We start from the raw sequence: 12,924 nt of genomic DNA, 5'->3' as shown, positions 1-12,924 counted from the left end.
CCACCGATGCTTTCTCGATTCCGTGGTCGAGGGGTCTGCTGTTTGCCTTCCCTCCGTTTGCCTTAATTCCGAGGTGGAAGATTCGTTGGGATCATGCGGAGGTTAGGTTTGCTGGGTCTGGGTTGCTCGGTTGAGGTTTCCCAGCTGTCTAGACGTCCTTCCACCTTGAAGTCGTATGACCGTCACTGGAAGAATTTCTCCTCCTGGTGTCTTGTGAGGGGTCTCTCTTCTGCCTCCTGTGAGGCCGTGAAGGTTTTGGACTTCTTGCAGGATGGTTTAGTCTTGGGGCTTGCGGTTTCTTCCCTTCGGGCCCAGTGGGCTGCCATTCTTGCTTTCCGGGGTTCTTCTGTTTCCTCTGTTTCCCCGTTGGTGGCTCGCCTGCTGCGGAGTTTCTTGCTTCAGTGTCCTGTCTCTCGTTCTCCTGTGCCTCCTTGGGATCTTCCCTTGGTTCTCCGGGCTTTGACGGGTCCTCCTTTCGAGCCCTTGGATTCCGTGGCCCTGAAATTCCTTTCTGCTGAGGTTATTTTCCTGGTGGCCATTACTTCTGGGCGGAGGGTTGGTGAGATTGGGGCGCTGATGGCTTCCCCTCCCTTCTTGCGCTTTTGCGAGGATAAGGTCATTCTCCGTCCGAGTCAGTTCTTTCTTCCTAAGGTGGTGTCTTCCTTTCACTGTCAGGAGGATATTGTCCTCCCTGTGTTTTTTCCGGCTCCTGCCTCTCCTAAGGAGGTGCTCCTCCATTCTATGGATGTGCTACGGGCTCTCCGCATCTACTTGGAGCGTACGGCTGGCTTCAGGAAGATTGATTCGCAGTTCGTCACCTATGGCCTCTCGGGGCTGGGGCTTCGTCCTTCCTTGTCCACTTTGTCTCGGTGGGTCAGGGGTGCTGTGGTTTCTGCTTACGATTCTGCCCACTGTCCTCTGCCTTCTTCTATTCAGGGTAGGTCGACTAGGAGCGTGTCGTCCTCCTGGGCCATGTTCAAGGGTGCCTCGTTGAGGGACATTTGCAATGCTGCCACGTGGGCTTCTCCCCATACTTTTGTTGCTCATTACCGTCTTCAGTTGGGGATGGCGGCCTCTGCTGCCTTTGGGGCTTGTGTCCTGTCTTCTGTACATGATTTATAGTTTGTACTGTTTTCTGATGATTAAAATGGACCTGTTTTTTCTCATACTTTCTGGTCTGTTTTTTTCTCACAATCACCGTGTGCTTGGTTATGGGCTCACTTGTCAGGAATGGGACGGGGAGAGAGGACGAGGAGGTAATGCCCGGTTACTTACATGTAATACACATTACTCCGAGTCCTGGTCTCCCCGTCCCATTCCTGAGCCCTTCCCTCCCTCCCTGGTTTGGGTTTTTATTTGGGTGATTGTCTGTTTTTTCGTTCTGATTTTCTTTGGTATTTTCAGGATGTTGATTAGATGCACTTCCCCCTTTATAGTCACGTGATGGTGACGTAATCATAGGGGGAAGTGCAAACAGCTCAGCTAGGTAGGGGTTTCTGTAGAGCAGACTAGCTGCTCACTTGTCAGGAATGGGACGGGAAGACCAGGACTCGGAGTAATGTGTATTACCGGTAAGTAACCGGGCATCACTTTACAGTGGAGAAAAGGCTGCATCTGGATAGCTCTAGCAGACATCAGTACCAAGATTGGCATTACTTCTGTCTAAGAGCACCATCGCTACTAGGCTTGCAAAGCCGAAAACAACGTTCTTAATCTATGCTACACAGGTCAATTAAATTATTCACTGGATTGATGCACCTGCTGCAAAGATCTTTTCGCAGAGCTACAGCTTTACAGCCTTTCAATACTGACTGAGAATTTCAGTCTCCAAAAATCCGGAGGGAGCTCAATTCACTTGGCTAATAATAGCCCCTGTTATTTACAGCTCTTGGATATTCAGTGAACGGACATGTAGAAATAAACAGATGGGTCTGTCGAGAAGTGTGGCTCGTTCTTAAGGAAACGGTTTAAATAGTTGCCAAACGGGTCCCTGTCATTTGTAACACCAGCCCTGGAAGCAACGATTTCTGGCAGCTATAGTTTCAAATGCTAGGTAGGTCTCAAAGCTGTTGACTAAAAACCAGGAATGCTTGAAGGTTATTCCTCCCCCTTCCCTCAACCCAATAATGTGATGCCAACTGGCATCTACAGTCTCCTGGACTGGTGTAGAGACAGTTGAATGCCAGACTCACCATACTCCACTGAACAGTCTCACACACCTACAAAGGAAGAGACATCACTGCTGTTCCCATTATTCATCCCATAATACCACTCAGTACCACATAATCACACGTCACAATTACACTCTATTCAATGCAACACAAATACACTCCACATAATACCACTCAGTACCACATGATTACACGTCACATAATTACACTCCATTCAATGCAACATAAATATACTCTACATACTACCACTCAGTGCCATATAACTATACGCCACATACTTACACTCAACTCAATGAAATATAAATACACTACACATAATACCACAAAGTGCCACATAATTATATCCTACATAATTACACTGCACTATCATACACTCCAAATACCACTCAGTGCCACATAATTACACAACACATAATTACACTCTACTGAATGCAACATACACTCCACACAATACCTCTCAGTGCCAAATAATTATAGGCTACATAATTACACTGCACTCAATGCAACATACACTCCAAATAATACCACTCAGTGCCACATAATTACACGCCACATAATTACACTCTTACTGAATACAACATACCCTGCCCATAATACCAATCACTGCCACATAATTACACTCTACTCAATGCAACATAAATACACTCCACATAATACCACTCAGTACCACATAATCACACATCACAATTACTCTATTCAATGCAACATAAATACACTCAACATAATACCACTCAGTGCAACATAATTAAATAGCACATAATTACACTGTACTCAATGCAACATAAATACACTCCAAATAATACCACTCAGTGTGTTACACACCACATAATTACACTCTACTCAATGCAACAAATACACCCCACATACCACTCAGTACCACATAATTACAAGCCACATAATTACACTCTACTCAATGCAACATAAATACACTCCACATATTACCACTCAGTGCCACATAAGATAAGATAAGATAAGATAATTACGCACTTATATAGCGCACGACTACCCGGAGGCATCTCGGCGCTTGTTTACATGCTACTCAATGCAACATAAATGCACTCCATATAATACCACTCAGTGCCACATAATTACATGCCAAATATTTACACTTTACTCAATGCAACATAAATAGACTCAACATAATACCACTCAGTACCACATAATTACACGTCACATAATTACACTCTATTCAATGCAACATAAATACACTCCACATTATACCACTGTGGCACATAATTAGACGCCAATAATTACACTCTACTTAATGCAACATAAATACAAACCACTCAGTACCACATAATTACATGCCACATAATAACTCTCTATTCAATGCAACATAAATACACTCCACATAATACTACTCAGTGCCACATAATTACTCTCTATTTAATGCAACATAAATACACTCCACATAAATGCATTCTATACCACATACCACCAATCAACATAAATGCACTCCACACCATGACACAATTTCACTAAGCATAATTTCACACAATACCACAGTTCCAGGCCACACAATTCAACTCCACACATTTCCAATACACACCGCATAATTACACACCAAACAACATATTTCAACTCCACAATCCACAACGTACCTCCAATCCACACCATATAGTGTCACCACCTGAGCACCAAAAATCATTCACCACCACCATTTTGCATCAGCGCACCACCTAAGCATCACGTCAGACTGCCGTTGGAATCTGGCATCTTTTGATTCTCCCCTAGTGTCTGTCCGCTGCTCGTGTTCTAATTAAATTGCTGTTTTCCAACATCCACTCCCCCATTATTTATGTTCTGCTCACCCATAACAAAAAAATGTATAACAAACAAGCATTAGAACAGGCAGGAAGAAGTTTCAAGCAGTGCAAGTACAAAAAATCTAGAAGACATTTTGTTATGTTAAAATCTTTTTTAATCAAGTTTTTCATATGTATACAATGTTGTCTTCGTTTGTATAAAGGTAACAAAAATGCTGAACACTTTTTATTATAACTTTTCAACAATATGCACAGCAGTCGCAATGCTCTGCAACATAGCCAAAAGTTCTGGCTAAACACATAAGGTCCCAAAGGCGAGACCTATTGGCTATGCCAATGTTTGTTTTCTCTAATGTGCATGTTTCAGTCTGTTTATTAGTGAGTAATAATCACGCACATACATCAAACATAACAATACGTCATCAAAATCAAGTTTGAACGCTGCAACGAGTAACAAAGGAGATTAGTCTAACCAGGCCTAATAGTGCCTCAAGGGGAAGGGGACAGCGTCAAGGAGAAAATGCAATTGTTAACCAAACTGCTAGTCTCTCCAATTCGAGAATATTGCCTGATCTCTAGTCTGAACTCAAACCAAAGAACAGCGACACACCTCAGAAAACACTGTGTGTCATATCCCCTTCACCCTGTTAAAAGTGCCTAGATTCTGCTCCGTTTCTGGCGAACTTCGTGCCCTCCACTGGCTGCCCTTACAGGAGAGGGCTACATTTAAAGCACTATGTATTACCCATAAGGCCCTACGTGGAAAGGGGCCCCGTTACTTTCAGAATTCTTTCTCATGGTATTTACCCCAAAGGCCCCTTGGGCCATCTACTGCCCATTGAGCAACGATCCCTAAAATAAAGAAATCCAGATGGGGCGGCAGACGTCTTACCCATTTCGCCAGTAAGTTATAGAACTCTCTCCCTTTACCCCTAAGATCCCAACCTAGTCTTCCTTCTTTTAGAAAGTCACTAAAAACATGGTTGTTTCCCCCGTCAGCAATTTAGTCTTTTTCTCCTTTCCTGGTGTTTCTAAGGACCCATTTATGCACTAAGAAACTTAGGTATAAGCGCGCATTATAAAATCTCATTCATTCAATCATCCATAGGCTAGTACATTGTCTGCAAAATGTCTGACAGCGGCCACCTGCGTGAAGATGTACTGCTGCCCAGGGTGGTCTACCCTCGGCTTACTAGGTATCCAACTGATGCCACCACACCCCTCGCCGCCATTGTGCTAGTTGCTGCCAGGAGGGCCTTCTCACAGGTCAACATCCCAGTCTGAGTTGTGGGAAGCAAAGTAGCTGAGATCCCTATGAACTATTCCCAGTGATTTAAATGGGCGGGTACTCTCAGGTACTAAGTACCGGCACTCAGCACTGCTCCAACGCTTTTAATGTGAGAGTACCACCACATCTCAGCAGCAAATGGGTACTCTGTGACAAGGAGTTCAAGCACTGACTATGCACTTTTATTTGCAGCACGTAGGGTCTATGTTCTTGGCTTAGCTTATACCAGGGTGACCTTCACAGGGCTCCTTTAACTACATTGTTTACCCGAGATTTGTGCAGCAGCCTGAGGATTTCCCTCACCAATGAGCATACTACATACAACTCCACCTCAATGAATCCACTGGACACTGCACTCAGTTCCTCCTTCAGATCCTCAGGTGGGATCCAAGCAGATACCCCCAGCACACCGAGGCGGGTCTCCCAACACAAATGATCCAGTCTAGGACTCTATCAAAGACCTTCCCTCTATTGCACTAGAAGTAAAGTCGTCCAAGCCCGACACCACTGTAGACATGTCCCGTTGACCCCAGTGTTGCAGCTTCCTTGACGTTGTATCTTGCTTTCTCCCAATCCGCACCACTCTCTTCGCCATACCTTCCAATGCATCCTCCATGAGCTCACTGCCCTTCCAGCGCTTGCTGCCTCCTCCCCCATATAGAAGTTTAGGATGTGCCAGAACAAGTTGATGTAATCGCTCTTTTTTATGGAAAAATTCCAATGTATTGCTTCTTTATTAGTTTTAAGATTCTTGACTCTTTGGGAGTTTCTGAGTCATGCACAATAGAGGCAGATCAATGGATGCCACAATGAGAGGTGTCTGCCTGTTACTCTGAGCCACAGATGTCCCGTCCTGTGACGTACAAAGTCATTCATGCGTGTCTAGTAATAACTGAGATGCTTGTCTGATGCTTCCAAAGGCAAAACCATGTTACTTACAAAATGTTAGATATCTGCCCAGGGCAGGGGCGCAACTAGGTCTTAATTTCGGGGGGGGGGGCTAACATGGCAAATGAAGGGGCGTGGCTAATGTTAATCAATGGGGCGGGGCTAAAATGGCAGATAATCAGGATCGATTAATGCTCAGGTCAAGCGGAGAAAACATGCAACCCTAAAATTACCCCCTCGCACCCCAAAACCCATTACCACCCTGAACCCTGAAATCATCCCCCTAGAACCACAAACCCCATAACCACGCTGATCCCTAAAATTGCACCCTTACCCCCCAAAACCCATACCCACCATGAACCCTAAAATTACCTCTGGCACCCCAAAACCCATACCCACACTGATCCCTAAAATTACACCCTTGCCCTCTCAAATCCATTACCACCCTGAACCCCAAAATTACCCCCCTCACACCCTAAAACCCATACCCGCACTGAACCCTAAAATGAACCCCATGACACCCCAAAACCCATTACCACCCTAAACCCTAAAATTACCCCCTGGCGCCCCAAAACCCATACACACCCTGAACCCTAAAATTGCCACTCTTACACCCGAAAACCCACACACACCCTGAACCCTAAAATTACCCCCTCACATCCTAAAACCATACCCACCCTGAACCCTAAAATTAACTCCATAGCACCCCAAAACCCTTAACCACCCTAAACCCTAAAATTACCCCCTGGCACCCCAAAACCCATACCCACCCTGAACCCTAAAATTGCCCCTGACACCCGAAAACCACACCCACACTAAACCCTAAAATTACCTCCTGGCACCCCAAATCCCATACCCACCCTGAACCCTAAAATTACCCCTGGAACCCCAAAACCCATGCCCACCCTGAACCCTAAAATTACCCTTGGCACCCCAAAACCCATACCCATGCTGAACCCTAATATTACCCCTGGTTCCCCAAAACCCATACCCACCCTGAAGCCTAAAATTACCCCTGGCACCCCAAAACCCACACCCACCCTGAACCCCTAAATTACCCTCCTGGCCCCCATACCCGTTCTGAACCCTAAAATTGCCCCCTGGCACACCAAAACCCATTACTACCCTGAACCCTAAAATTACCCCTGGCACCCTAAAACCCATACCCACTCAGAACACTAAAATTACCCCCTGGCACCCCAATCCGTAACCCACCCTGAACCCTAAAATTACTCCCTGGCACCCTGGCACCCTAAAACCCACACTCACCCTGAACCCTAAAGTTACCCACTAGCACCCCAAAAAAGAACACTACAAACTTACACTACATTTGCATATTCGGAGGGGACTCTCCATGGCCCTGTTCACCATTTATCTGGGGCCATATGTATTAACAAACCCTTTTGCGATTATTAAATAGCGATTTTTAAGGAATCGCTATTTAGAAATCGCAAAGTGGTATGTATGAAGAAATTCGCTATATTTTAGCGATTCCTTAAAATTCCTTAATTGTGATTAGCAAATTGCTAATCGCAATTAAGGAATAATTTCCTATTCATTCAGGAGGCCCATAGGAATGATTGTGAAGTAATTCTCAAATTGCGAATTCGCAATTTGAGAATTATTTCAAGGGTGCAGGGGTGTCTCAAAGACACCCTGCTGCACCCCTGAAATGTACATGTGTGTGTATATGGTGCACATACATGCCCTATGGGCATGTGTGTGCATCACATGCCACCTTCAAAAATGCCAATTTTACATCAATAGTCCGACATGCATATTTGTTACTCACAGTCAAGGATGCATGGTTGCTATTCCCAAAGTCAGATATGTTTCGTACATCAACATTTCTGAGGCAAATGTTTTGTACTCACAATCAGAGACGCTTAGTATTCACAATCTGAGATGCATGTTTGATTCCCCACAGTCAGAGATGCATTAGTTCTCACACAGTCAGAGATGTTCTGTAAGTCCACAGTCTGACATACATATTTGGTACTCAGAGTCAGAGATACATGTTTGGTACTCTCACAGAGATGTCTGGTACTCACACAGCCCCAGACGCATGCTTAGTACTCACAGTCTGAGATGCATGTTTGATATCCCACAGTCAGAGATGCATTAGTTCTCACACAGTCAGAGATGTTCTGTAAGTCCACAGTCTGACATACATATTTGGTACTCAAAGTCAGAGATACATGTTTGGTACTCTCACAGAGATGTCTGGTACTCACACAGCCCCAGACGCATGCTTAGTACTCACAGTCTGAGATGCATGTTTGATATCCCCACAGTCAGAGATGCATTAGTTCTCACACAGTCAGAGATGTTCTGTAAGTCCACAGTCTGACATGCATGTTTGGTACTCAGAGGCAGAGATGCATGCTTGGTACTGTCACAGAAATGTCTGGTACTCACAGAGCCCCAGGCGCATGCTTAGTACTCACAAAGTCAGTGAAATCCTGGCTCTCATTGAGGACCTCCATGACGATGGTGGCAAGTGTCCTTGGGGGATGCTCTGCTGTCCTGTGATGAGCACTGAGGCTGAGGGCTTCTGGTCCTCAGGTCTGAGAAACTCTTCCTTCCACAGGGTAAATGAGGAACTGAGCCCTGTGCTGCTCACTGGTGCAGACAGCCACCCTTCAGCCACGCCCACGCATGGTGTTATATGGTGGCCCCAGTGGGATTGACGTGAAATCTGATAACAGACCCCAGACAACGGAAAGAAGCACCATTGAGTGTGTTGCGGCCTTTGCCCCTCTGCGCCGCTATATCCGGATATTCAAATATATTCCCTGGGACTGTTGGGCAGTCAGGACACTGTTTGCCCATGTTTCTGACTGCGGCAACAGCTGGCAGTAGAAATGCAGTGGTACAAAAGTTGAGATATAAATGTGGTTCACTACTAGTTTACCGTTGTTGATGAAAACTGTATTAAAATGCCAGCATTGTTCAATGTAGTAAAGGTTCCTCATTGCTTGCCTGACTATGGTGGGGAATAGATTATCACAATTATGCACTTGTTTACAATATGTGTTAGAATATTTGATTATATGTTAGGGCAATACTGCCTTTTGATGGACCTTGATAATTTTTATGTAGTTACTCCCCTTCCAAATGCTCTACGCACTGTAGGATTTTAGAAATTTTTATTCTGATAATTATTAAATAAGTGTATGAATGTCTTATTTTTATATATCTGTTTGTCCAAATAAAAAAAATCTTTATTAATAAAAAGAAGAAAAGAAATTTAAAAATGGACGTGCACATTTTACAAATTTTCTTCAGCACAAAATAAATTAGGGTTATTATGGTTGAGACTAGTGTTGGGGTAAGGATGAGGTTAAGAGTTAAGTTTAAGAGTAAGGGTTACGGGTAGAGTTAGTGCAAGGAGCGGAATTATGTGGATAGCTCTAAAATTAAGGTTTATTGTAAGGACTAGAGTAAATGTTAGGGTGAGAGGTTAGGGCTAAGGGCTAGTAAAAATGTTTGAGTAAATAGTTAGGAACAGTTGTGGGCAAGGCGTCTGCATTTATGCAATTCGCTTGCTGTTTTCCTCATAGTTATGGGTTTGCCACATGACACATAATCTATCTTTAGCTAACTCAAATGGATAAAAAGTTACCCAAATAAAGCACGTGCAGGTAGATTCATCAAAGACCCGTTTTGTGAGTCTGTAATAGCGATTCATAAGGAATCGCTATTACAGACTCGCAAAACGGGATTCATGTAGGAATCGCAAAATAAATTGCGATTCCTACACATTCCTTATTTGCGATTAGCAAATTGCTAATCGCAAATAAGGAATAACTCCCCATTCCTTCCTATGGGCCTAAAGGCCCATAGGAAGGAATGGGGAGTATTCCTTATTTGCGATTAGCAATTAGCTAATCGCAAATAAGATAGCGATTTCAAGGGTGCCAGGGGTGTCCAAAGGACACCCTGTAGCACCCCTGAAATGCAAATTTACACAGGTGTTGCGCACACACATGTCCAAAGGACATGTGTGTGTGTAACATGCAACAGAGAAAAATGCACTAAAGTGCTTTTTTCTAATTTGTCGCTATTTACCACGAAGTCAGACTTCGTGGTAAATAGCGACCAAATATTGCGAATTGCAATTTAAAATTGGTTCATGAATTGCATTTAAGGAATCTCTAATAGAGATTCTTTAAATCCAATTCCTCGCAAATATACGATTTCGCAAATAGCGATTTTTGCATTTGGGATGATGAATCCCAAATGTAAAAATCGCACTCGCAAAGGGCCAGATTCTCAGAATCTGGCCCTTTGCGAGCGCAATTTAGTTTCATGAATCGGGCTGCAAATGCGGGTGCCATGAATTGGCACTGAAGGCGTTAGTTGGTCACTTCTCTATTTGCGACTGGATTCTGTTGGTGGTTTTCAACTGTAGGGGAGGAAGTGACATTTTTCCTTAGACAGTATTAATATGTGTTAAAAGTGATAAAAGGACAAAATAGTGAAATAATACTAACACAGAATGTACCACATCACACTGCATAATGTGCCTCTTCATTCTACATAATTTGATCAACCTTGCCACATAACTTGTTCCTCCATTGTCATATAATTCCAGTTGCCCTGGGTGTGGGTTAGGGTGATTAGGATTAAGGTTAGGTAAAGTTTAGGGATGTGGTTGCCATTAGAGATATGAAGCAAGAGTTAGGGTAATAGTAAGTGAGGGGCTAAGGGTTAGGGGAAAGGTTAAAATAGGTTCAAGTGGCATATTAGGTCTATTATGTTGTTTTTACCATTACATTTCAATATCTCTAACTGAGATACTTGTAAATGGGAAACTAAAATTTTGTCACAATTTATATAGATCTACATTTTACTTTAAATATATCACATACAATCCCTGCAACACACTACAATCACATTAGTCTCCAGGTCTTTGGCTTGTATATAAATGTCCCACTCCCATCTCCCTCCTCTGCTGTAGCCATACACTCGGGTATTTACATTTCTCTTTGACATTGTAGGATTGTCTTAGCTCATGGGACTGGGTGCCAAAAGATACTTAAGATTAAAAGTGTAAGCAACCCTTTTAGTTGTACTCCTAAAGCAAATTCACTCTTGGTTCTGGCAAACGTTAGCCCCACTTTCCTCTCCTGATTTAGAAGCAGTATACCAGGGTAAAGCTACTCTTTTGAGAATGATGAACTCAAACATGTGGACACCACTGAATGCTGGGCGATTCCTGATAATGGCTCCCTGTGCTCTTAGTATTCTTGCCCATCAATCAATCAAGATTTATAAAGCGCTGCTAATCACTCGTTAGTGTATCCAGGTGCTTGCAGGGCTCGGAAGCTTATTCGAACAGCAATGTCTTGAGGGCTATTCGGAATTCCGAAAGTGAGGTGATGGTCCGGAGGTGCGTGGGGAGGCTGTTCCAGGTTTTTGCTGTAATGTGGGAGAAGGAGCTTCCTCCAATTCTGCTTCAGTAGATGCACGAAGTATGGGCAAGTAAAAGGGAAGCAGAGAGTAGTCTTCTCGATGGTTGGTGGAAGTTCAGGTGGTGGTTAATGTAGGCTGGTCCTAGGTTGTGTAGAGGCTTGTGTGCATGGGTCAGCAGCATAAAATGGCATCTCTTCTGTACAGGGAGCCAGTACAATTTCCTGAGGTGGGGTGTGATGTGGGTTTGTCTGGGAAGGCTAAGGATGAGTCTGGCTGTGGCGTTCAGTATGGCCTGAAGTCTCTGTAAAAGGTGTGCAATGATTCAGACGTAGAGACAATTGCCATAGTCCAGTCGGCTTGTGTCATGGTGTGCTTCATGTGTAGGGGTAGGCACTTGAAGATCTTACTTAGCATAAGCATGGTGAGGAAGCAGGCGGAGGAGACAGCTTTGATCTGTTATTTCATGGTGAGCTTGTTGTCAATGAAGAATCCAAGGTTTCTCGCATGGTTGGAGGGAGTGGGTTCGGGTCCTATGTCTGATGGCCACCAGGAGCCATTCCATGTGCTGCTGCTGTTTCCAAAGATCAGTACTTCTATCTTATCTGTGTTCAGCTGCCGGCAGCCATTGCCACCTGAGCTCTTTCAGTGCCGTGTGGCTCCCTGTGTTCTGAGGGACCTCCGGTCTGGCTTCACCAACTGTCAGGGACCTGTTATAATGTCTATGCTGTGTGAACTCTCTCAGGCAGATGGCATGTTTACTGACTAATCAGAGATTTCTTTCTAGGATGCAGTGTGGAGAAATTTAGCAGTAACAGGTCCTTCCTCAAAATCACCTCATGTACAGTATATGCTTAATATTTGAATTTATATAGGCTTAGTAAATTTTTCATAAATTTTGTGGCCATGTGACAGAGATTATACTCGAATTGTGCCTATGAGGCTGCTTTCTAAAAAATGTTGCTGACATTCCAGTATGTCTTTCTGGTTGTTTTCTTCTTAATCTAAGCCCCTTTTCACACAGGCTTAAAATGTCTAAGATATTCCTGGTATGAACTGGGTGAAACTACAGCATTGACATGGCTACAAGGCATTCCTTCAGTCCATTAGAGATTTGAATGGCTCTTGGAAGTATAGAGTTTGGAAGCATAGAGTACTTCACACTGAGCCATCACACCTCTGCACAATGTCATTAACCTTATGTTATTCTGTCTATAAATTTTAAAAAATGTTGATGAACTATGGAAAGCCACCCACTCCTAACCCCACATACAATTTTCATTTGTTAAGCACGTCCATTGTATCTCGCTATGTTATTGCATTTATTTAGGTTTCTGTACAAAACATTTTTTTTTGTAGGTGCTTCTTCGGCTGTCCAGGATTTTGATATGGTACT

The 12,924-nt window shown here is 43.7% G+C and overlaps 1 protein-coding gene across 1 annotated transcript in view; it reads right to left on the bottom strand.

Moving 5' to 3' along the window:
- The window catches only part of CXCR5 (C-X-C motif chemokine receptor 5), a 107,150-nt gene extending 98,454 nt beyond the window's left edge, over window positions 1-8,696 (bottom strand). The window contains exon 1 of the mRNA XM_086956740.1: window positions 8,561-8,696. Coding sequence (XP_086812866.1) covers window positions 8,561-8,599 — 39 coding nt within the window. The 5' untranslated portion in view covers window positions 8,600-8,696. The remainder of the gene's footprint in view (window positions 1-8,560) is intronic.
- Window positions 8,697-12,924: the final 4,228 nt, after the last annotated feature.

Source organism: Lissotriton vulgaris, chromosome 2_1, assembly GCF_964263255.1.
Source record: "Lissotriton vulgaris chromosome 2_1, aLisVul1.2, whole genome shotgun sequence".
NCBI classification, from domain to species: Eukaryota; Metazoa; Chordata; class Amphibia; order Caudata; family Salamandridae; genus Lissotriton; species Lissotriton vulgaris.
Note: the sequence above shows the minus strand (reverse complement) of the source record. Positions and strands in the feature narration are given on the sequence as shown.